Source organism: Theobroma cacao, chromosome 6, assembly GCF_053813885.1.
Source record: "Theobroma cacao isolate CCN51 chromosome 6, ASM5381388v1, whole genome shotgun sequence".
NCBI classification, from domain to species: Eukaryota; Viridiplantae; Streptophyta; class Magnoliopsida; order Malvales; family Malvaceae; genus Theobroma; species Theobroma cacao.
In genome coordinates this window covers 28815708-28840715 of record NC_142644.1, presented here as the reverse complement: position 1 = coordinate 28840715, position 25008 = coordinate 28815708, and the positions used below count along the sequence as shown (strand labels likewise).

At 36.4% G+C, this 25008-nt stretch overlaps 5 protein-coding genes across 5 annotated transcripts; 2 read left to right on the top strand and 3 right to left on the bottom strand.

The window, feature by feature from the left end:
* Positions 1 to 1005: 1005 nt before the first annotated feature.
* LOC18596725 (malate dehydrogenase, mitochondrial-like) lies at positions 1006 to 4130 on the top strand. Its single transcript, XM_007025374.3, has 7 exons — positions 1006 to 1374; positions 1541 to 1714; positions 1793 to 1961; positions 2110 to 2171; positions 2311 to 2432; positions 2893 to 3010; positions 3846 to 4130. The coding sequence occupies exons 1-7, from the start codon at positions 1093 to 1095 to the stop codon at positions 3984 to 3986; spliced, it is 1068 nt and encodes a 355-aa protein (XP_007025436.1). The 5' UTR covers positions 1006 to 1092; the 3' UTR covers positions 3987 to 4130.
* Positions 4131 to 5003: 873 nt separating this feature from the next.
* LOC18596724 (GDSL esterase/lipase At1g28590-like) lies at positions 5004 to 6797 on the bottom strand. Its single transcript, XM_088807672.1, is given in 7 exon segments — positions 5004 to 5245; positions 5346 to 5622; positions 5824 to 5972; positions 6195 to 6390; positions 6392 to 6423; positions 6532 to 6721; positions 6723 to 6797. Coding segments are annotated over 7 exon segments (1161 nt in total).
* Positions 6798 to 11917: 5120 nt separating this feature from the next.
* Positions 11918 to 14158, top strand: LOC18596723 (GDSL esterase/lipase At5g45910). Its single transcript, XM_007025372.3, has 5 exons — positions 11918 to 12355; positions 12460 to 12681; positions 12806 to 12954; positions 13147 to 13420; positions 13709 to 14158. The coding sequence occupies exons 1-5, from the start codon at positions 12115 to 12117 to the stop codon at positions 13930 to 13932; spliced, it is 1110 nt and encodes a 369-aa protein (XP_007025434.3). The 5' UTR covers positions 11918 to 12114; the 3' UTR covers positions 13933 to 14158.
* A 521-nt stretch (positions 14159 to 14679) lies between these two features.
* LOC18596722 (adenylate-forming reductase 03009) lies at positions 14680 to 16625 on the bottom strand. The gene has a single exon (XM_007025371.3). The coding sequence runs from the start codon at positions 16550 to 16552 to the stop codon at positions 14897 to 14899; it is 1656 nt and encodes a 551-aa protein (XP_007025433.3). The 5' UTR covers positions 16553 to 16625; the 3' UTR covers positions 14680 to 14896.
* A 6406-nt stretch (positions 16626 to 23031) lies between these two features.
* On the bottom strand, positions 23032 to 24508 carry LOC18596721 (phospholipase A1-IIgamma-like). The gene is made up of 2 exons (XM_007025370.3): positions 23856 to 24508; positions 23032 to 23756 (listed from the first exon to the last, which is right to left on the bottom strand). The coding sequence occupies exons 1-2, from the start codon at positions 24438 to 24440 to the stop codon at positions 23121 to 23123; spliced, it is 1221 nt and encodes a 406-aa protein (XP_007025432.3). The 5' UTR covers positions 24441 to 24508; the 3' UTR covers positions 23032 to 23120.
* Between the last annotated feature and the right edge of the window lie 500 nt (positions 24509 to 25008).

The following is a 25008-nucleotide window of genomic DNA, read 5'->3' as shown; positions in this document are numbered from 1 at the left end:
AAAGCTGTCATCTGAAGGGGTTAAATTGTAAAGCTCAAAATCCCTAACTATGTCTAATGATTGGAGGTCTCATGAAATTAACCAAATATTAATCTCTGTAACAATGGAAGAACCCGTGAGAAAACTTAATATTATTAAGTGGAAAGATCAGAAGCAAGTTTTCTGTTTTCAATCCTAGCCATCCTTTCGGAATGGCTTTCAGAATGATCCTCAAGAGCACTAGGGATTTTTTTTTTTTGGAAAAATGGATTTTATTAACCATATGACTCATATGTTATTGTTAGTCTCGATCTGAAGCATGGAAACCGGCTTGGCAAGACTAGATCAAAAACTGAAAAAGAAAAGCTGCTAGAAGATCGCTTTTCAAGGGATTTCCTCGAAACATGTCTCTACATAGTGTTCTCCAATTTTAACAGTACAATTTGAACTGTCAAGTCAAATCTTTGTCGTGTCTTTCAAAACCTGAATCTCTTGCATTTGCCTAAGAAGGGTACAAACACAACATGCAAGGGAGGCATAGAAGAGAGCAACCAAGAAAAATTTAAGACGAAGACAACATTGTATATGGTCCATTCTTGTAGTTGGCGAACTGTAATCTCCTTCTTGTAGTGATTGTCTGTTTCCGTTTGGACTCCACGATGGTTATCCCATAGTTTCAGTCACTTTCTATCAATGCATTTTGTTGCACATAGGATCTTTAAGAATTGGGTGCCGCCCTGTCCTGCAGCGGGACGCGCCACCTCCACCTCCACCGCCCCCCTCCCCCCCCTCCCCCTCCGGCCTTCGTGGTTCCCTGAGGAGACAATTGAATGTAAAGAAGTTTTACCGCAGAAAGTATTGGAGTCAGTCTGACTATTTTCCAATATTCAGTAAACATAATACTACCATAAAATAAGAACAAACTTGTCCACATGTCAAAACTTCATTAGCAGCTTCCAACTCCTCGAAAGCCACAACTTTTTTGTTTTTCTTTATTTCACTTTTCCCAGTGATCCACTCCACTCCTTTTAAAGCCTCTGCATTTCTTCTGTTCTCCTATTCCATTTTCTTCGCAAAACTCAACCACCAACTCTTCCTCTCGTCTAACTCAAAATGAAGATTACCATGTTGGGATCTGCAGTGGCTGCGTTGAAGAAGGCCGCAGCAGCATCACCTAGCACATGTGCATCAACCCATCTCCTGAGTCGGTCCTACTACTCCGCAGGGTCCTACCCTGAAAGGAAAGTTGCGATATTAGGAGCGGCAGGGGGCATTGGACAGCCACTGGCTCTGCTAATGAAGCTAAACCCTTTTGTCTCTTCCCTTTCTCTATACGATATAGCCAATACTCCCGGTGTTGCGGCCGATGTCAGCCACATCAACTATCCTGCTCAGGTCTTTTTTCCTTCTCTTTCTTTCTTTACATCCCTCCTTCTTTATTCTTATGTTGACTGAAAAGAGTTTGTTCTTTAGTGGAGAATAAAGGATTATGTTTTCTCAATTCAAATTTCTAGTTTTTACGAGGTTTTTCACTTTTTCTTTTTTGTTTATTGCCAATTAGGTCGCAGGTTATGTGGGTGAAGAAGAGCTGGGTAAAGCATTGGAAGGATCTGACCTTGTGATTATTCCTGCGGGTGTTCCAAGAAAGCCTGGAATGACCCGTGATGATCTTTTCAACATCAATGCTGGAATAGTGAAATCCTTATGCGTAGCCATTGCTAAATATTGTCCCAATGTGAGTCCCTGACTTTGTCTCCCCTGGTTATATCTTGCCTGTGATATGCTCATGAATTTGTAATTTGTTTTGGGTTAGGCACTGGTCAATATGATAAGCAATCCAGTGAATTCAACAGTCCCAATTGCTGCTGAGGTTTTCAAAAAAGCAGGGACCTATGATGAGAAGAAGCTATTTGGTGTGACTACACTTGATGTGGTCAGGGCTAAAACTTTCTATGCTGGAAAGGCTAAAGTGCCAGTGGCTGGTATTGTTTATCTTCTTGCTTTGCGTTCTTTGTGGATCCCTTATTTATACTTTATTATGTTGCCAATAAAATGCAAGATCAAAATGAAAATTTATAGTATTCTGGAAAAAATGACTCCTGCTATTGGCCTTGTTTTTTGCATATGCAGATGTTGATGTGCCGGTAATAGGTGGCCATGCTGGCATCACTATCCTCCCACTCTTTTCTCAGGTCTCTCCCTTTTTCCATGTGTGGTGTGTGTCTTGTTTGTACTTGGGTTTTCTATTTTTCAAATTGGATTTTTTGTTCTTCAAATTTAATTGTGGTTGTTTAAGTTTATCAATTTTATTGTTTATATACGAATGAATAGGCCACACCAAAAGCCAACTTGCCTGATGATGACATAGAAGCTCTTACTAAGAGAACACAGGATGGAGGAACAGAAGTTGTTGAAGCAAAAGCTGGAAAGGGATCTGCAACACTATCAATGGCGTAAGTAATTACAGCAGTCTTTTTGTGATGATTTTTTCACTGGTAGTCAATCGTCTACTATCACTTTACCCCTTTAGTGATTATTCCTGGAAGAATAAACGACTGCTGGGAGTTAGTAAATAACTTGTGCCATTTTTGGGGAGTTAGTATTATACGTTGAGGTGAGAGATTGCCATGGCCTGAAGTCATTGCTTGTGTTAGATCCAGGTGCATATAAAAGATAATCTTACCCTGTTCTAGCACTTGTACTTAAGTAGCAGAATGCTTCCCTTCCACCATATATTTTAGCTGCATGAGCTCTTGAAGGTTCTGGTTTACTCATGATCCTTTAATCTCCAGAAACTAGCAGAATAGGGGTTGGGGACTAAAACCATTTTTATCTTTTTGGTACTGAAACTTTCCAAGAAATTTGAATTGAATATACATGCTGTTGAAAACTAATTGATCATATCTGCTGCAGCTATGCTGGAGCTGTTTTCGCTGATGCTTGCATAAAGGGGCTTAATGGAGTCCCAGACATTGTCGAGTGTTCTTTTGTGCAATCGAGTGTCACAGAATTACCTTTCTTTGCCTCCCAGGTGACTAGATAAAAGTTATTGGAACTTTTATGGTGTTTATTTTGTTATCTTTTGTTTGGTAAAGACAAGCGTGACTCATAAAGATAATTTAATGGCCGTGAGTGAGTTCCTGACATATAAATTATCTTTTATATCGTCAAAGTGTAAGGCAATTATATTCAAATAGATTTCATCTAAATATGAGCATGTTTACGATGTCAGATAACTATCAATCTCTATGGCATCTCAGAACTGCTACTTTCTTTTGGTTGCAATGTTTATCTTGGCCAATGCAGTTGAACTTATGATCTTGAATCCTTGATAGTTTAAAATTAGATAGCAAGAAAATCCATTTTAGTTTATAAGTTTAGTATTCATTTATTTGTTAAAGCTGTAAACTCTAATTCATGGAAAATTGATTATTTCTAAAAGTTTCAAGATCAACACATCATTATTGAATCTAATTGTACCATAGCTTCTGTTATCTTTGATAATTAACTACCTAGTAGGTGGAAAAAATAATGCCAATTACTGAGACCAAATGACTTTAGACTACTGTATTTTTGCAAAAGTTAAGTTGCTGATTTCAGTAAAGGTTGTTGAGATGTTCAAATCTGATGTGTTAAATCATTGGATAGCTGGGATTAGTAGGTTGTGCATTATTGTGTTAAACTATAGATTAGAACTCTTGTAAGGGGACTTATGCAGAAATCCATGTCATATAGCAATTAATTAACTGCAGTGGGATGCCTAATTGCTAACCTTGTTTGTATATATTTGTTTAGTTTTATTTATCTGGGTGGATGACGCTTTTGGCTTGTTTATCTAAGCTCAATTTTGCGTTTCAAAACTGCAGGTAAAGCTGGGAAAGAATGGTGTTGAGAAAGTCTATGGACTTGGTCTACTTTCTGAATTTGAGAAACAGGGTCTTGAGAAGCTCAAGCCAGAGCTCAAAGCGTCTATTGAGAAGGGAATCAAGTTTGCCAACCAAAATTAAGTAGATTAATTAGAAGATTCTCACATTCAAGATTCCTGGTTTTGTGTTGCTGTTTATAGTTTTGCTTTCATCCAACAGATAATTGTATTTTGCTGTGGGGTTTGTAAAGTGATTATAATGTAATCCAAAACTAAACTCTACTAATCTGCTGATAGTGCCTTCTGATGATTAAATAAGGCAATGCTGAAGGGATGGAGAGTATACAAGAAGATAATATAAGTTGAAAAATGAAGAAAACAAAGCATGAATAGCCAGATAGTCAAATCCTGCAAAATAAAGGGTAGGCATTTGGACAAATGACCTTGAAACGGGGGAAGTGCAGCCACTATGGAGAAGAAAATGAGAGATACCCAAAAAAGAGAAATAAGAAAAGTCCTAAAAATGTGAAGCAAATGAGCTATAAGCTATAAGCTATGCTTCTCCTTTTTTGTTTCTTTTGGTTTGGTTAAAATACAAAAGATGTTTTATATTGTTTTTTTTTTTATCTTTTTATGGCAATCAATTGAGTTTTTAGATAATTACTATTTATAATCAATTGAATTTTTATTTGGATCAAAATTTTACTAGTTAGGATAAATCATTGTCGTGTAACATGAATAAATAAAAAAAAATCATATAAGAGCTTATTTTGTATTGTAGTGAAAAAAAGGAAAACAAAGCAATATTGGTAATAGACAGAAATCAAGCAAATCAAGCTAGCTATAGTCAACAGTCAATTAGTCTTCTTGGATTTTTTCATCACCATTCATTGCTGTACATTGACCTTTCCTTTTCTTGATAATATCACCCTATATAAATATGTGTAATTATTCCTTTGAAATGTACAACCGATTCAACAATTCTTTACTCAATCTTTATAATTGGGCACTTCAAAATGAGTGTGAAGTGCAACGTATGTTTATTTATTTCATAAGAGAATGTATAGTACAATGCCTAGGACAATGTACCAAAGATTACAATCGAAATGCAAGAAGGAAAAGCATCTTTTATTGGCTAAGGCTATGCTTGGATCTTACGTTAATCACTTGCAGCAGATGATGAGGCACATAGGATCTTGAGCCGAGGAATGGTACTCGAACCATCCAAAAGCGCCTTGGAAATCAATCCATAGGTTGCTTCTGTGAGATGGATACCGTCCCAGCTAACATACGAGGAAGGATCACCACAGGATGTCGTGCCTGGACTACCGCAACCTAACGACAAGTTAAAATTGTATGGACCTCCCCCTCCACAGCATGCAGTAAGAGTGCTATTAAATCCTGGAGAGAAACAAGATTAAGCTGATAGTAAACTACATATGCTTTATTTTATCAGGTTCATAGTGAAATAATGTAGGGTTAATTAAGACAAGGAAAGTACCAAACTGCCTTGGAGAACGATAGAAGGGTATTGCAGCCTGATAATAATCTGCATAAACAATGTTGGCAAAAGGATGAAGCTTTCGGATTTTGTTTAGCTCGTTTTTAAGCATTCCGTTATAGTACTGGGAGAAGTCGTTTAGCCAGGTCAGACAGCCGGTAGAGCGGCCATAATCTTGCTTATTAGAAGTCTGGAAACGCGTTAGATAGATTGGCAGACATCCGATTGGTAGATTTCCTGGAACCAGAATTGTCACTGCCCCCAGCTTCATTAACTCCTACAACATTGTATTAAAAGGAAACACCCTTTAATAATTATTCCCAAAATGCAGTAGATCAAAATTAATACAGTTGATATTTTTTTGGAAATTTGCCTGCAATGCTTGGTGGACGCCACCCTTGTTCATTGTATGCTGACTAATTAAACATTAGCACAAGAGTTTACGCTGGCTACTTTACTCCAAGTCCAAGGTTCTTACCTGAATTGCTGAAGAAATGGCATTGATAACATCAGGGACCAATCCTTGAATCACTTCAGTCGTAATCCCTTGGAAAAATGCAAAGTTGAAATCATTTCCACCAATCTCTCCCATGAGAATCAAGGAGTTTTCGAGGAGTTCATTGCATTCTGTGAATCATCATCGCATGTAAAATATGTAACTGATATCAATAGTTCGCCAGTGATAATCCTTTGTCAAACGATACGGTAATTCTGACAGTAAGTACTTGGCCATAGTTAGAGATGATATTTTTGGTTTTTTTTCATAGGAAAAGTATATATATTGAAGACTGAAGTCCATCTGTGAGGAATGGCTACGTCTAAAAGAACAGCAATACAGGAAATACTTGCCTCCTGAATAAGACAAGCAAAGAGATGGCAATAATTTTTTGAATAAACCCACTTGAACTCCCAAAGAAACGTTTGTGGCTGGATTTATGATTCCCTTCTGTGCCAGAAATGCATTATCAAGCGCCGTGGCACCCGCCACAGCAAAATTTACGCCCTTCAAAAACTTGTGGTTTCTTCCGTTACCCGCTCCAAATTTATGGTGGTACCAATGGAAGTCCGAAATTCTGAGCTACAAAACCATGCAAAAGCAAAACTCAAAAGATCATTATCAATTAAAATATAAAATTTTGTGTCCCAAAATTAAAGTATCTATTCATGTTCAAATCAGACATGTTACCGAAGAAATCAATGACTAAACGACCATCAGAAAATCGCCCTGTCGGTTGCTTAAAGAATGTCTCTCCATATGGTGGAAAGGCAGCAGGAGGTTTATTGGCTTGTGAAAGTATGACCAAGTTTCCAGTATCAGCTAAGGAATCTCCGAAGCTGATAATTGATTTGTAGCATCCCCTTCCACTCACACGTGAGAATTAAAATAGTAATTATAAGAAGAATGCTAAGCAATTGTTGCTTGGATAAACAGAGAGAAGGAGATGAAGCCATCACCAAGATTAGATTAGGGATATGGACAACTTTTGAAGGTGAACTTGGTTAATTTATCTTTGGTTTTCACAAGATAATAGTACAATTTATAAAGAAAAACGGTCCATGTTAAATTATGGTAACAGGGGGTCCAGCATCTGGATTTTAGGGTACGAAAAGCTACTTATTAACAAGAGGAGAAGGGGAGGGGGCTAGTGGAGGCGGTTCATCCACGTAAAAAATTTAAAATTTTTTAACATATTTTTATTTTTTTGAAAAGTAAAATTTTATTCGCTTCGAGGGCCATCATGCTATTAAAAGTCTCTAGCTTGTTTAACTGAAGACTTCTTATGACATTGAAACTGGCGTGAGCATGAAAAGGCAAACAACGTAACACACAGCTATTCGCCCAAAATCAACAATAGTTGTGCCATAACAGAGATTGCAACAATGCCCAAAGGTAAAGTTGGGTGTAGAAAATAATAATCTAGCATCCCCTAGTGCACAAAAAAGCCAGCAACAAAAAACCTCATCAACCAACAAAAAGAGAGCAAAAAAAAAAACCCAAAAATACAATTCTTTTCTCTGTACTAATTACTATCCAACTTACTCACCCTATACTACTCTAGTACCCAACGTTAAATCTCTTTCATTGTACATAAATGCAAACATGATTGTACATCCACAACTACGTGTCTTGACTCACGATCATTGTTCAATAATCCTTTGAATGACCTCTTCTTTCTCCTTTTTAAATTCAAGCGTAGCTTTTTGCTTAGTTTCTAAATCTCTTCGGCTTCCATTCTGATAGTTGAGTTTCGTTTCCTTATATTTGGGTCAGATACGATTTCTTTTATCTGCTTTTTTCATCTCTAAACCTTCCTTAATTTGATCCTTGAACTTCCATCTCTTCCTATTCTTCGAATCTAACTTTGGAGTACCTGATTTTCCTTTCCCCATATTTTTACTCCTCTTCTTTCTATTTTTCTCCCCTTGTTTGCCACTTTGTCTTCTACTCGATTTTAGCAAAATCTTAACCATTTGACTTTCTCTCTTTTGCTCTTTAGAAGCTTTGGTGTTAGCCAACTCTTGGCTTCACTTCGCCATCATTGTTGTCTGTTATCTGCACTCATTTTTTATTTTGTACTTTCTTCCTATTCCTTTCCTCTTGTTCCCATTCAATTCGTTCCTCACCACTTTTTAAATTTTTTCCCCTAAGTTCCCATTGCTTTTTTTTATTGTTGGCCTTAAGACCCTCTAACTTGGACTCTGTTGCCTTTTATTTTCCTTTCCTAAAATTGCCGCATTATTAATTTGCTCCAAACCACCATGACCCTTATTGAGCTAATATCTTTCATGCACGTTCCCACTTCTGGATTTTGAGCCTTAGTAACTTCTATTTTGGGCTTAAGCTTGTTAATCTATTCACCACTTCTTTCGATAGGCCATATCTCCCTAACTTCTCTTCTCTTTTCTTCTTCTGAAAATACATACGTTTCTGTTTAGATTTTTTTCTTTCACCTACCCCGAGCCTGTCATCATATCAACAATCCTATCTTTTTTAATTACTTCCTCTTATCTCCATCTCTTCTCTTAACAAGGCTACAGTTGTCAAATCTAAAGCCTTTTTTCACTTTTCCGTGTTCCCCACCTTTTCAACATTGCTAGTTTCGTAACCTATCCCCTTTTTCAATCAAAGCCCCTTGTCATAGGCCCCTTACATTTGAACACACTTTGCTGTCACGCAATAATGTTTTATTTAGTGAGATATCCCATAATAATTAATTAACAACTAATTTTAATAAATTGAGGACTAAAATGAAACCTATTGAAATAAAATTATTCTTAACCTCACTTCTTCGAAATCTAACAATCAACAATTCTTGTTTTCTTTTCTTTTTACCAAATATAAACAAAAATGCTATTTTTTTCTTACACCTTTGGATCCTTAGCATTATTTTGAATCGTTTGGTATTGAAAGTGTTTGCAACTTTACAAATAAATATTATCCTGATAATTTTACTGAGTATACTAAAATACATCTAAGTTATCGATTGAATCTAATAAATTGGATTTATTCAATTTGATACTCTTCATAATTAGGTTTTAAAGAATGTATTTACACTTTTTAAGTTAGGTCCAATGTTGAAAAAGGCAGGAATATTAAAAGTTTAATTCTTTATTGACAAATTGATCCAACTTATCTTGATTCTTTTAGTTTCCGCTGGAACATCAAAGAAAATATTTTCTGCTATGAAAATCGTTAAGAATAAGATTCATAATAGAATGTCAGATGATTTTTTTATAAATTCATTGATCATTCTCATTAAAAAAGAAATAATTCAAGGCTTTGACATTAATTCAGTTATAGATGCCTTCAACTTTATAAAAGATTGTCGACCTCAGTTAAAAATACTCAATCTTAGAATGTAATAGTTGTTCAGAAATATCTTTATTTTATATACTTAAAGTGTAGTTGGAGTTATATATGTAATTTTCATATGAACTTTCATCTAAGTTACTTTATATTTTTGTCAAACATTAAATTTTTAGTATGCCTGTTTTAAAAAATATCTTTATTTTATAGATATTATCCTCGTCACTCCAAACACGAAATCATGACTTTGTCACTGTTATTAAACTATACAAAACCATACCCATTTTCTGGCAAAAGATATGATAATTGATATATTCCCTTCACAATTTTTCCTGAGGTAATTATTCAAGATAGAAGTTATGAACAAGATTACTAAGTTATCAGACTACTTGTTTGATTGACGTAGAGTACTTTGTTGTTTTCCTTCATTTTGTTCATTGTTACCTATTAGGGAATCAAAAATTAGTTGCATAATTCTTTGCGCATGACAAACAATCAAAAATAAAGAAGCTCATCCCAAGAAGATTAATTAAATAGAGAAATAACGGAAAAGACTGATTAACCTTAAAGGTATATATGCTAGCGTTTTGGTTTTAACAAGAACAGCTTTCACATATAAAGAAGGCCACATGGCACAGTTCAGATTTTACTTAATTTATGAAGTTGGGAAATCTACACAAATAAACCCTTTCTCGTACAAAAAATTGAAATTTTGCTCCATAAGGCTAGGGCCTTTTACCCTTAGCTTCGCCCCCAACATCAGGTAAAAAAGAAGCCACATCATTTTTTTCAGCCCACAGCCGCACAATTGAAATTTATACCCGATAAACCTTTGTATCATGCTTAAGTTTTGAGATTTTACTTTACAACATGGGGCTAAAACGTTAACCTAACCCCTGGATATATAATTACTTGATAATTTAAACAATATAAGAAGTACGAGAATGGTGTAATTGGGTTGAATATTTAGCAACCCGTTTGCTCATTTATCTCCGATTTAGTGTTCAAATATCGTATCCATTATCCAATTCAATTCATTTAACTAATACGGCTCATTACTAAGAAATAGTTGATAATAACTATTTTGATCTCTCTTGAAATAATTATTTCGTAAATAAAACACAATCTTAAAAAAGATTAAGAATAGAAACAGAATAACTATTCCATTCTCCCAACTAAACATGCACTAAAAGAAAAATAACTTTTATTATTTTATTATTATTGTTCCAAAGTTCCATGCCTGCTTTCAATGGTCATAAGTCATTATATATAAGTTATAAGTATGTTTCTTGCTAATTTTCATGACAATTTTACCAATTGATAGAGTGATTGCTGAAATTAGTTTATCCATATTAATTGTTGTTATTACTATAAACATATTAATCCCTTATTTAATATATTCATATTTATCACCTAACAACCTAACCAGTTGAGTGATTGTTAGAAATAGCAATAAACATAGTTACAAATTATCTATTGGTTTTTAAGTTGTGACATAGCGAAGCTATTAAAGTTTGTAATTCTTACATTAATACCAATTATTAGTTATTTAATAGGATATACAGTAGGATCTTATCTGAAAATTTATATATAATCTGTCTCCAATTACTAAAATGAGTACTGTTATTTGTTTTAGATCTTGATTGACTATTTCAAGTCATACATGTTACATAATTTTTAACAAATTTTGGTTCTTATATAATATTTTGGTTCAGTATTTATGTGTTCGTTTTTTTCCTTGTCTCTATATAATAGTACGCCCATATAAAAGTTTAACTCCAATAATCGTGTTAATAGTTAAAATTTAAGGGCAGCTGAGTAAAACCTGTAATTTGAGAGAGCTGGAACTTGGCCACTTATTAGGTGATCAGAATCCGTGCTTTCCCACAGTTCTACAGAGCAAGTATGTATTCTTGAATGCAATTAGGACCTGTTCGTGACTACTAGACCTTTTTTAAGTTCAATTTTCTTGTTTGATCCATACCCAACCAAACCCAACCCAGTATTCCTACTTGAAGTGGGTCATCCATTCAAAAGTATGACCTTAAGGGTAAATGGAATAGGTGGATAAATGGATTCGACCTTCAGATAAAAAGGCTTTTCCAAGAATTGCTTTTCACTGTTCCATGATCCATCAGTATTTAGATGGTTAGAGAAGCTTTATCAAACTCCGTAGCATAACAAAGGGCGGTCCAAATGTTTGCGGCTACTTTTCATGTCTTTTTCCCCTTCCCAGTTTTTCAACCAATTAACAGCTCATCTGCCAGAAAATTTAATAATTTGCATCTTAACAAGTACTACAGTTGGATTATGCATCCATTAAAAATTCATGTGGACTGAGAGCTAATGCAAGAAACCAAAACAAGACCAGTTGGCTAAACTTGCATGTGGGCTTAGTTTCATTCGCTGGAACCAAACTGATATAATCAAAACAGCCATACACGCCTTTCAAAAAAAAAAAAAAAACCAGCCATACATTTCTTTAGCCGGGATGATTACAGGTACCAATCAATTGAAACTTGTTGCAGCTTCCCGCCAGAGAAAACCTACAGGTCAAAAAAGGGAACGCATTAATTTATCCAACCTGGAAAAATTGGATCGGTAATAAAAAAGGAACAACAGTTACGATCTGAATTTATGGAGCCGAGGTTGTTTGTATTTATGAAGTCTTATTTGATCTGTCTGATTTCAAACACATTTTGCGGTGGACAATTCAATTTTTCCGCTTCAAGTATTAATGGGCCCTTTGCGCCACATTGTTGAATAGATTCACGAGTTATATTGGTAGTACCAAACCACTTAAATGGGATGCACTTATTTGAGGCTCAACTGCCAGAAACAAGGAAGATACATGGGTTTTCTTGGGGTATAACTTTCTTATAACAGAGCAAAGTTCTTACATTTGCAAGTTGCCACTTCCCTGTCTCAAATCTTTTCCCGCTTTGGTCGTTTACCTTTACCATGAACAAGAAAATCTTTTTGCTCATAATCTTGTTCCAAATCTTTGGCTTAGTTTTATCATCAAGCCTCCAAAAATATGAGTCGATATTTAACTTTGGTGACTCCCTTAGTGACACTGGGAATTTCCTTCTCTCCGGTGCCCTTGCATTTCCAGTCATTGGACGGCTACCTTACGGTGAGACCTTCTTTCAACACGCAACAGGCCGATGCTCTGACGGACGTCTTATCATTGATTTTATTGGTACTCTTCTGGTCTCTCCCTGATATTCTTTCTAGTAGATCAACTTGATTCAAAACTCGGATTTCATACTCCTAACTACGCTTTTCTATAATGTTTAAATCCAGCTGAGGCATTTAGTTTGCCCTATTTGCCACCTTACCTAGCAGTAACAGAAGGCCAGAGTTCTGAACATGGAGTAAACTTTGCATTTGCTGGGGCCACTGCACTTGATGCAGAGTTTTTCTACGAACGAAACATCGGATCAATCTTATGGACAAATAATTCCTTGAATGTTCAGCTTGGTTGGTTCAGGAAGCTGAAGTCCACCCTTTGCTCCAATAAACAAGGTGATTTTTTTTCCAGCTCTTTGGTCTCTGGACTACGAGTGTTATATGTAGTGATACAATTTTTCATCCAAGTCCAGTAATTCCACCGTACCTTCTTGGAATAAAATTTTTCTTTCTGTCGTAGCCTGTGATGACTTCTTCGGAAAATCACTTTTTCTGGTGGGGGAGATTGGTGGAAATGACTATAATTACGCCTTCTTTCTTGGTGGAGGCATTAAACAGCTCCAAGCTACAGTACCTCTGGTCGTTGGAGTAATTACTAATGCTACCAGTGTAAGTTAGGCCAAAGAATTACAGCTAACTATTTTGTCCTTATTCTGACTAAAAATGGTCTGATCCTGCATTTTCCATCATGTCAAATTTTGGGGGTCCCCAAGCTAGAAAAATTATTGTTGAGTTCTTCCAAAGTCTAATTACTTGTAAACATGGTTATTATTAAGTCCTACATGTGGCTATTTGTTTTAGGCATTGATAGAGGAAGGTGCAGTCGAGTTAATGGTGCCAGGGAACTTGCCCATTGGTTGCTCCGCGGTTTACTTGACCTTGTTTCAAAGCCCTAACAAGGCAGACTATGACCGCCATGGTTGCTTGAAGGAATTCAATGCTTTCGCCAGGTATCACAATGATCAGCTCAAACAAGCCCTGACTATGTTGAGACAAAAGTATCCCCATGTCAGGATTATTTATGCTGATTACTACGGTGCGGCAATGCGTTTCGTTCATACCCCACTACATCACGGTCAGTTCTTGTAAATTCCCTTCAATTTCAACTTAATGCATGAACGGTAAAAATTATGTTTCATATTATTATTATTATTATTCTAAATTTTCCATTCATATTTTATGGTATTAAATGGCGAAGGTGAAACAGATTAAACCTTAACAAAATTTTTTACTCCATATATAGTGCATGCTTTGCTGCTGCCATATAGAACATGCTAATTAATACCTTAAATATTTTTTAATTGATTGTTGAATTTATTGTTCTGACATGGGGTAATTGAATTGAACGTTGTTGGGTATACAGGATTTTATGGTGGGATTCTAAGAGCATGTTGTGGAGGTGGTGGTCCTTACAATTTCAATAACTCAGCTAGGTGCGGTCACACTGGATCTGAAGTATGTCAAAATCCATCTCTTTACTCCCAATGGGATGGAATTCATCTAACCGAGGCAGCCTATCGTTATATAGCCTTGGCTTTAATTAATGGCTCTTCTTCTACACCTCCCCTCATACCCTCTGCCCTTTGAATGGAAAATTTCCCATACAATAAATGCTCAAGGGTTTGATTTCGATGTTGGTTAGAGAACAAGGATCCATTTACGTGTAAATTTACTTGGCTTAATTTGCTCTACAAATTTAGTCTCATTTTGGAAATCACGGGGGAACAAAACTGTATTTTAGTTAATTAATCTACTAGTTGATATGGGTTTATTAAAATATGAAAATTTAGTTTAATGGTTCTGTTTATGTTTATGAGGTCCTCCAAATGTGGCAGAGACAAAATGCGTTTTCTCATTTTCAACTTGCATCATGTTATTGAAACCCATACGTGTTTGGCAGCGTGTGCGTGGAACTTGGAAAGTCAAACTAACAAAATTGTCAACAATAGAACAAATGAAATTGTCTTAGCAGCCTTCACTATAGCACAATGATTATTTTCATTACCTAAATTTATCATGATTATGTCATCATACTTCAGTTTTCATCTCACTGCTATCCACTGGAGCCTGGAGTATTAGTTTCTTAACAGTAACAGTAGTTTACATAATATCCTGTCAGCATTTATTCCTATTACCATTAGTTACTTTGAAGATCCTGCTACAGTGGGTTTTATCAGCTTAATTTGAATGGTGATTCACAGGGCCTAACTGATCATCCATTCTGTTTTTCGTAGTAAGAATGAAGCAATTGGCAGGATAAAGTTATTTGGAAGTAGAAAAACAGGGATACTGTAGAGGGAAAAAAACCAGTCTTGAAATGGTAAGTCAAGAAGCTTATCAAAGAGTATTTTGAGTTATTGGACATAGTCTGGAAATACATTCAAGATGGCAAGGATTAGCTTAACGTCATGCTAATAACAGTCACTTTCTCCAGGGTTGACCGATGCGGAACAGGGGAGCTTCACGTTTAGAACAAACCATTGTAATTTTGGAATCAAAGGAAAAGTTAGAAAAAATAAATCTAAGAAAGTGTGCCATCGGTTATAATAATTTAGGAGTCCCAAATGGGACCGAAGGCTGGAATCCCTGCTCCCTTGCAAGCATTGACTACATCTCTGCTTCCTTCTGGATTGCTTGTAACAATGACCACTTCAGCTCCCCATCTCTTAGCAGCATCAACGCTCATCTGAGAAACGTTTGGACGGCCTAACACAGCTGTATCGTGGACAATCACCTTCTCTTTTGGATGCCCGCTCATCATTTCTTTGATTTCTTTACCAAAGTTTTGCTCGATACCTTTGGCCACCCAAAGCACGCATACGTTAGCTGAGCATGGCTGCAAAAGGAATGACAGAAAAACGCAGATTCCTGAACCTGTTGCCACCAGCAAAACCCTGTCATACATGTTGACTAGATAAGGCAAGCCAGCAAAGTGCACTTGTCGAACCCACAAATGGCTTGGTGGATTTGAGACCAAGGATTTTGTGAAGTCGCCCACTGCACCAGCAAGCATCATGTGCTCAGTTTTTCCATCAGAAATTATACCAAAGGCGTGCCATTCTGAAAAGGGAGATGGACTGATTCTCCCTAATATACCGGCTTTTATTCCGCCCTCAAACTTGATTATGGAGGCATGGCCAGAAGGAGCTGAGACTTTGACAGGCAAGCGTCTTACTGTCAACCATGGGATGATAATTAGGATGGTGATGGCAACTGTGAACCAGAACTCTTGCCGTTTGATCAACCTCGAACCAAGTTCTTTTGAGTAAGATTTGGTTATTGGGTCATAGGAGATTGTGAGGATGATAAAGGCCCAGAGGAGACCAAGAGCAGTCCATCCGGCGAATCTATGAATCCTTTCAAAGACGTTGTGATGGAGATGGCGGACTAGGGGAAATGCGGCCAAGCATGAGAGACAGAGAAGGGAAAGAATAGTAGAGGCTACACCAATGATCTCAGGGGAAGTGCTTTCTCTGTCTTTGAGAGTAAGAACTAATGCGTATATGAGCCATGCAACAGAAGAAATTCCACAACTACTGTGTATCCCGCCAAGACTTTGGAGGAGGGATGTGGTAGCAGTCTTGATTGGGAGAGGTACCCAAGACCTTCCCAGAACTTTGACTGCAAGCCAAAACACTACTCGCAGGAAGGCCTCGCTTCGGCAGAGCGTCAAAACAAGAATGTTTGCGATGGAGAAAAGAGCAGCTCGATTTCTTGCATATGGAAAGTGTCCAGTGGCAGCAAGCACCAAACCAATGATGTTCACGGTTAAGCAGACCACAAAGAGTCTTTTGTATACGGTTAACAGCCCTTGGTCAAGCAAAATGACCGATAATCTTGATTCTTGCTTGCGAGCTGGCTTTGGTGTTTGTTCACGTTTGCTTGCGAACGGAAAAGTTGGCTTCTCTTCTTTCTCCTCATCCTTGCCCTCTTCTAGTCGTTCCAATACGAAATCAGCTTCATTATTTTCATCTTCATCTTCATCAAGGTCAAGGTCACAGAAGTGACTGCTTGCTCGACTCGCGGATCTTTGTATGGAAGAAGGGAAGACCCTGGATGAGCTCCCTTGATACCAAGGAAACCAAGATTTTTTGCTGCTGCTGCGGGTCTCATTTTGAGCTGGAGTAGCAGTAGCAAATGGGTCTGCATGAGGTTTGATCTCGAAGGCCACACCTCTGCAGCTCGAAAACCTCACTGGGCTTTGCATGTTTCTCTCTTAGTCTTAGACCAAGAAATGAAGAAGTTGTTGCAAATTATAAAAGAGCTCAAGGAAGGCTAATGGTGTTGTTTGCTCTTCATTCAAAGCAAAGTTGGCTATTTATAGGCCTTTCTGAAGGGTGCTGGTTGACCACTTGGCCCTTCGAGAGTGATGATTTTCCTTTGAATTTGTCTAACAGGCTGAAGTGGCATAATTTGTGAAGGCAAACCTAAATTGTTTGTGACACAGATAACCAAGATAATGGTCTTTAATGACGTGGCAAAACGTACATATCAAAGTTTCGCCTGTATATGACCTGTTACATTCCTTTGTTATTTGTACGATGAACTAGCCTCGGTCAAGGAGGGGCTTGCTTGTAATAACTTGGTATTTCTTGCTTCCATTTCTTTCACCTTCAATGTTAATTAAGTGATCCCATTACACTTAATTAACTTTTATTTACCTTTGAATTAGTCAGATAGTTTACTCTAATTAGCTTTACGCTATGCTTATTGACTGAGTTTACAGTCACAAACACCCAACAAGCCATGAGCATCATCGAAAGAATACTTAGCTGTTAAAAGGAGTGGCCCAATTAAAACTAAGCGCCTGTTTAATTATATGCTTAGAAAAGTTTATCGATCAACTGGATTGTCTAATTCTAATAGCAATTTTATCTCTTCAAGTATCTCTCGTCGGTTTTAGCAGATTTGGCAAAGATCCGAAGAAAAGGCATTAATCATTCTTGTCCAATAACGAATAAATGATTTCATCTCTGCTATTTTCTATAAGTGGGATTCAAAGAACTAAATTTCTTCTGTAATTTTCTTGTCAGAAAAACACCTGACCTTACCAATTGCTAGACCTGTTACCGACTGCTTTACTGGTACGTGAACGGCCATTTCAGTACACTTGATAGTAGCAAGTAATTAGAAGCAAAAATGGCTTCTAGTCTCAATTTCAATAACCCTAGCTAGTAGAACAAGTTAACGTGATGTTTGATTCACGAAATGACATAATTCTTTTGCAAAAATAAACTAGCTAGCATGTGAATAGAATAATACTTTCCTCAAATGTGGTTTTGTTTTATATTTAGGGTAATTGCACTGCACGTAAATTAAAAGCGGACATGACCCGCAACTGAACTGAACATGGAAAATGGTAGAGCGAGCAACTGCATCTATCTCTTGAAGACCGAAGTCCTGCTAAAGATCAGACAAATACTTTGTAGTTAATTTGGTTGTGGTTTTTTTTTTTCCCTTTCCTTTCGGGGGTGGGGGGTTGGCTGTTGACCCTCCAGAATGTCAAATGCTTAGCCTTTAAACCCAAGAAACAGTACATATCTCAGCCAACAGACCCGATTAAGTTCAGGTCATGGTAAGTTTACAAAGTTGACGAGTGTTCAAATTGTGATTTGAGAAGATGAACGGAGAGAACACGGCCAGACGCCAGAGTGGACTTGGAAAGGAGAGTCTTCAGTTTTTTTGTCCTTGTGGCTTCTATAGATAAATTTGATTTAACGTCAATAAAATCTTCCATATGTGGAAATGCTGACGTCCCTGGAAGCTTAGCGAATATGGGGAAAGAATTTTGAATTAAGACTTTTGATTATGAAGACCGATAGTTATGGAGGACATTATTGAAGAAATGTAACGTCATGATATTAACATGTATATTTGAATAATATTTGCATCATATACAAATAAAATAACAGAAAAAGTGTACTTAATACTAAAATTTTTATTTAATGAAGAGATTATTTAACGCTAATTCTGGTTATGCATATTCCCATTCTTTTCCAAGGGAATAAAAAGGTGAAATTTGTCTGTCACCCTTTCTTCTGAGAACAGAATAACAAGCTAGGAGCAACATTTAATTTCTCCATGGGTCTTTGCTGCAGTTTCATGGAAGTTCTTCTGAGCCACGACTTTCATAATGAATGACTAGCAGCAAACGTCAAAAACGTTTTTCAACATTATTGGCTAATTCACATTTTGGGGATTTCCAAACTTTACGGGTCAATTCGATTCTGTTATTTGAACAGTGAAGAATTACACTTGCTGCCGAATCACTTATTATTGTGAAATTTCTCAGAGGAAAACTAAATGAAAAATAGCGGCAACTTAAATTTTACCAAAAATTATGGTCTTTTCTATATTCTTTCCAATTCCATTTAAGTTGGAGAGACCTTGTCAATATGACTAGAGCATTGGGATGTCCAAATTCACTGTAATGACAGAAGATCCAGTAGGTGTGATGGCAAACATTGCCTGATCGAGCTATCTCATTTGAAATGCCATCTGAAAAGGAAATTGTATGATGAACTCCTTCTATTTGTCTTTTGGCGACGGACCATGTCAATTTGGATAATCAATTCAAAAATAGTTATTACCCCTGATGTCAATCACATCAAAGCTTGCACGACCACGGTTTGCATGTGACCAAAACTTAGTTCAGGTTATGAATGCAAGGGGAAGGGGGGCAAAGCATAGGGGTGGAACAACGTCCACATCTACAAAATGGCAATTTTTAAATGTTTCCGTGCTTCATTGATCATGAGATCAATTGTATATTCTGCTCGCAAGATCGGTCTCCAGATCTGCTTTGAGGAAAGAAATGAAACTTGTAGAAGCAGATCACTCATATGAAGAAAAGAGCAATAACACTATCATTACAACTCACGTGTGCTGAAAATCAGCACAAAATTATTTATAGATGTACAAGCAACAGCCCAAAATAATAGTCAATATGTGCTAAAAATCAGCACAAAATCATGTACAAACAGTAACCCCAAATCATAGTTCACATGTGCTAAAATTCAACACAAATTATTTCTGTACTGTTGAAAGCTTTCCATACAAACAACTCATGTGTTCTATAAAAGCAGAGACTTTCTCTGCACCAGAAATCAAAAGAAAAAACAAGCCAATTCATCATCTGCACTCTTGCCTCTTTCTTTGCTTATTTTTCTTCACTTCCTATCTTTTTATCTTCCCTGTTGAGTTTCTCTTCAAACTATCCAAGATAATAAAAGAAAAGGCTTTAATGTATAGCATGATCTGAACTGAATTCGACACGATATTTCCGCTAGACATTATATTTGACCAGATTCGAATTATTATGGCGAAAGAGCTTAAGGCAGATTCTGACAAGAACTGGACATCGACCTTGTAGCTGGCAAGCCAGCTGGCTAATTTCCCTTCCAATATAGTTGCTCTTGTAATTGTTATTACTATTTTGGTAGTAGTCTCCCTTTTGACAATTATATTTTATATTTTGGATCAATGCAGATATAATCATTATGCGAAATGCATTTCTCTCCGCAACCATTGCTATTTGCTACACAACCTTTGCCAATTGCAATTTCCAGGACAGTGACCGAGCGGGAAGAATGACAGTGTCAAAACTGTTGCTTTTCCATTTTCCATAGCATTCCTTTCTGGTTTTGATTCTATAAGCAAAGTCATACCCTCCATCCACTTGCAAAGCATTCAAACTCACGCAATTCCATATCCCTATACACATCCCCCTTTTTTTTTTTCCTTCCATAAAACACTTTACTGCTAGGGAAATCAAGATTGGAGGGAGGTATGACCAAGTCGACCGAGAATGATAATAAGACCTTCCGCCCTTAATCTTAATGTAGGAATAGATCCAAAAAATCAATTTAGAATTTCAGGTGCCAGAGTAGCTACACCGACTATTTTTTTTAACTATAATTTGAATGGTTAAAACTGCTAAAAGATAAAGCAGTAATCGCCAAAAGTCAGAAAATGTTTGACGGTAAGTTAAAGAAACTCGTGCAGATTCACTTCTTTCGATGTCGATATATCGGAGACCCATTCCTGTAACTCTGATCCTTTGTCCTAATCTATTCCAACTTTATCGTTTCTTTTCTTGGATGATTATTTTCTCTGTAATTTGACCAAGTTAACATGATGATGATGATGCAACTGCTAAGTTGAAAACGATCCAAAGATGATGTAATTTCAAATTTTATATGTTTTAAGTTCTAACCAAAGATAATTTTATATATGATTGATCTTTGATTACTAGCTGGTCAGTGATTGCGGGGCAAATTGGTTAGTGATTCCAGAAACAAGGCTATATGACTTGCAGTAGCGTAGCAGTCCAACTGAACACTTTTAAATCATGATTTATTAGTTTGCAAGCAACTTGAAGTAGTGACGAAATGTTTTTTCAGAAAACAAATGAAGAGTGTAAAATAACTTGGTCAGCCCTAACTTGAAGAAACATGGGGCAGATCTAAGCTAACTCAGATAAATTCCCAGGGAATCTGACTTTCAGAACCTCTTTCTCTTGGATACTAATTTGACTTCAGTTAAGTATACTTAGCTGCAAATTGGGTAGGAATAGAACATTTGAAGCATTTAAACTTCCATCATCATGTTGCTATAGCAGTATCAGAGCAAATTGATTTGATTCCAAACCCTGAGAAGTTACAATCAAAAAGTGGAATTCATTTGTTCCAAACATACTCTTAACAGATAACAGAATGTACCAATGTTCTTCTAATTATTGAGTGTCTTAGACAAAGACATAACTTAATACTGGTAAATAAAGAAATGATTGTTAATAATATATGAATCTATAACAGCAATGGCATCTTCTTGACTGATTCTAGCTATATGATCCTACTGTGAATTCTGCATTGAGAACAGAGCGATGATCTCAATTTCTCAATTCGAAGTTAGTGGCTTAATCCACATGTTGCTTCCAGGGGCTTGCAATTATTGGCTTCATCAACTATATCTGATGGTGATGTTGATAACATGATGACTTAATTGCCAAACGTCGGTGCCATCACTAATTGCCATATATGTTTAGCCAATCGGGAAATGCCATTAACAAGTCCAAGGCTTTGGTATGCCTAGCGACCAGTGACATATGCATTTATTTACCAAGCCAACTTACGGAGACATGCTTAATTTATTCTTCTTCGCAATAAAAATGAAATTTCATTCTTGATTCTTTCAATTTAAGAGACAGACAAAATCTAAGATTCTTTTCTTTTGTCAAATAGCGACATTTTACTGTATTAACTTAACAGAATTCAAGTAAAAAAAGAATGGTTTTTTTTAAAAAAAAAAAATCATGAAGTACAGAAAGAGTTGACATGGTAATAGGCATTTAAAATTAAAACACTTTGTTTGATGTATTGTCAGATGACATCCAGATAACGTTTATTATAAGTTAATTTATAAAAAAAATTATATTAATTATCAATAGCTAATATAATAAAATGACTTACTTGCACGAGATGTAATTATCTCCTTGCCACATAGAAATAACTTCTTCTTTATACTCTTTAGCTTTTGAATAGATTTGACAAAAAAAACAAAACACCGACATTTATTTGAGAGGAACATGCTTTATAGTACTAATGCATATGTAATGGATGTAAAGTGAAAAACCACTATCAAAATCCCCTTAAATTAATATAAGATGAGTTTAATACTTATCTCACATCAAGCGTTTTAAAAAAAGTAAATGGAGTATTTCAATATCGTATTATAAGTAGGAGGATTTTGAAAAGTTTATTAATGTGAACACAATAATCTTTAATATTGGATTACTCTTCTAAGAAAAAAATAATGATTCGTGACAAAGTGATTTTAAAACGGATCTAACCTAGACTCAACTTATGCTAAGCACCTCCAGAGGGAGACATGCAGAGTGATCGATGATGATGAGGGTGCCACCGAATGGGAATGTTGGACAAGTAAGAGATATTTCAAAGTTTATAAATATAAATGTGCATACTTTATCAAGTTAATTTTTTTAAAAAAAATAAGTACCTTACGACATATACGCAAAGTGAATCAAACAAATCCAATGAACATTCATGGAAAATAAAATCATGGTTTTATCAACAACGGAAAATTAAATATTTTTTTGCCACCATATAAGATTTGATAATATAGATAATAAAGGAAAAACAAAAAGATAACAAGACCATACATGGCGTTATCTGGCCCAGTATCAGTTAGGCAATGACTTGAAACTGTCCAAATAATTCTATTAAAGGCAATGGGATTGATGCCTGACCAGCCTAGCCTAATTATTGGACCCGTATCTTAAATTAACAAGCGGTCCACTAGCTTTTTCATATCTTTATAATTTCTTTTAAGTTAGGCTCAAGAGGAGCTTTCCCTGTTGGGCCAGAAACCTAAAACTTTAAAATAGTGGGCCTAATGGGCTTTCCTGTCACTATCAACTAGCAACCTCTTCTGCTTCAGCAATCGCCAGCTCCAAAATAGGATATACCTATTATGAAAAGGAACGAAATCAACCCATCTGGGAAATCAAGGTAAGACTTTGTCTTAATCCATTGGCAATAACTAAGAAAAACACCACCACATTCTTTAAGGACTAAAACCAGAAAGGATTATATCGCCTGAACTCAGTTTTCTTGGTTCATATGTATATACATAAACGGCAATATATATTAAACTTTGATCTTAATCTTAATAACTATATACTTGCATATGGAACCAAATCATAACTTGGATAGCCCGATGAACCGAAGCTTACACGATTTTAAAATTAGACTAATTTAAACAATTGCAGGCTCTGGTTCATGATCGTCCAATATCCAGGAACCATCGTCCTGCTGAGCCATGCCTTTATTCTTTTCTATCCACCATTCAACTGGAACTTTATACTCGTCTTTCAATGCATCCAAGCTTTTGTTTAGAAGCGCGATATCCCGATTAACCTCCAGCTTGAATTCCCCTTTGGCCCCTTGTGAACCTGCGACTCCATGCAAATATGGCTCCAACTGATGAGCAATCACCAAATTCTCACTGATATCCAAGTGACTCTTCATGTATGGCGACTTGTGGGAATCGATTAACAATTTCTCCCCAACGTGGGTATAATGGAGTAAAGGTAATGGTATTGGCAGTGAAGGAACCATATCTAATTCATTTTTTATCCGCAAGACATGAAGATTTTTGAGTCCAGAGAAGACTTTCTTGAAGCCTGAGTCCCCAACGCGAGGGCTGGCAAATACAAAGGCTGTGACCAAGTATTCCTTGTCTGGTTTGGTCGTCGACTTGTTATATCCATTTGCAATAATGTCCACTGCATTGAGCGTGGCAACTGCGCCACCTAAGCTATGGCCCGTCAAGGTTATACTGATTTCTTCGTCTTGGTATAAGTCAACCAGCCTCCTAACCTCACTTAGAACCTGATAAAATCACTTCTTACAATTAATTAGTATCTGATATACATGCTTATGTTTAACATACTATATCATGAATAGCATATTAAATAACGTTAGACTTGCCTGTTCTCTAGCACTGGCCTGATTGTATACGGATTTTGAGTCTTTCGCAGTGTATATGGAATGCCAACCATGGTGCACCTTCGGATCTCCATTATCTCCAAGTATATCGGCAGCTGAGACTAAATCTGCTTTAATATCATTAATCACTTCCAAGTTTCGCATGGTTCCTCTCCAACATATCAAAATGTCCCTTCTTCCTAAGACAGCCTTTCCTTCGTCGGTGGTCACAGCCACATACCCGATCCAGTTGGATTCCACAGCAGCAAACCAATCAAGGATTTGGATTTCTGATCTTGCATAAAAGAACTTGGTTACTTTGTATTTGTAAGGATTGCCCATCTCTAACCCCACTTTAGAGAAGAAATCCTCCGTTGAATATCGGCTAAATCCAACCCATTTCGACGCCTTCTCTCCATTAAAGGCATCCATAACAGCTTGAGTTCTTTCACCATAGTGGATAATATACTTGCGAAGATCTTTATCAAGAGGGTCCAATAAACCCTCCCAGTTATTTTCCCCACTTAGTTCTCTCCACCTTTGCGCAATGCTACCCATCAATTTCTTTTTCTTGCCAAAAAAATCCATGAGGGATCTATGAGCTCTTAATTCTTATTGCAGCCAATATATAGCGATGTGCTCCTCATGCCCCAACTATGGTCTCCCCCTTATTCTTATTTTTTAATTTTCAAAAGCATATTTGGTGATATTAAGTTTTCAAGAATGGTAGTTTTTTATTTTTCCACATGGAATCATAGTTGAGCATAACTTGTTAGACATGGTCAAAGAATTCTACCCAATCTTTGCCCTATGGCACACATTTTCCATTATTATATATTAATTGTTCCAATTTCGTGAAAGCAAAACATTACCAACTATTAAATTAGTAAGTGTTGATCATCTTGCCCGGAGAAGCATAGAATCCATATTTACAAGTATATTAATTGGGAGTTTATCCCCATATTAAAAATAAGCAAAAAAAGGAAGAAAAAATTATTATAATTAAAGGAATTGACCATATTCATTGCAATTTTAATTTTAGTTAGTAAAATATTATGTGATTCTTGACCCATAAAAAAAAAAAAAAAGGAAGACAAGGACGACAAATCCTCTTCACAAAAATATCTATAGGCACATTACATCATTCTTCAAAAAA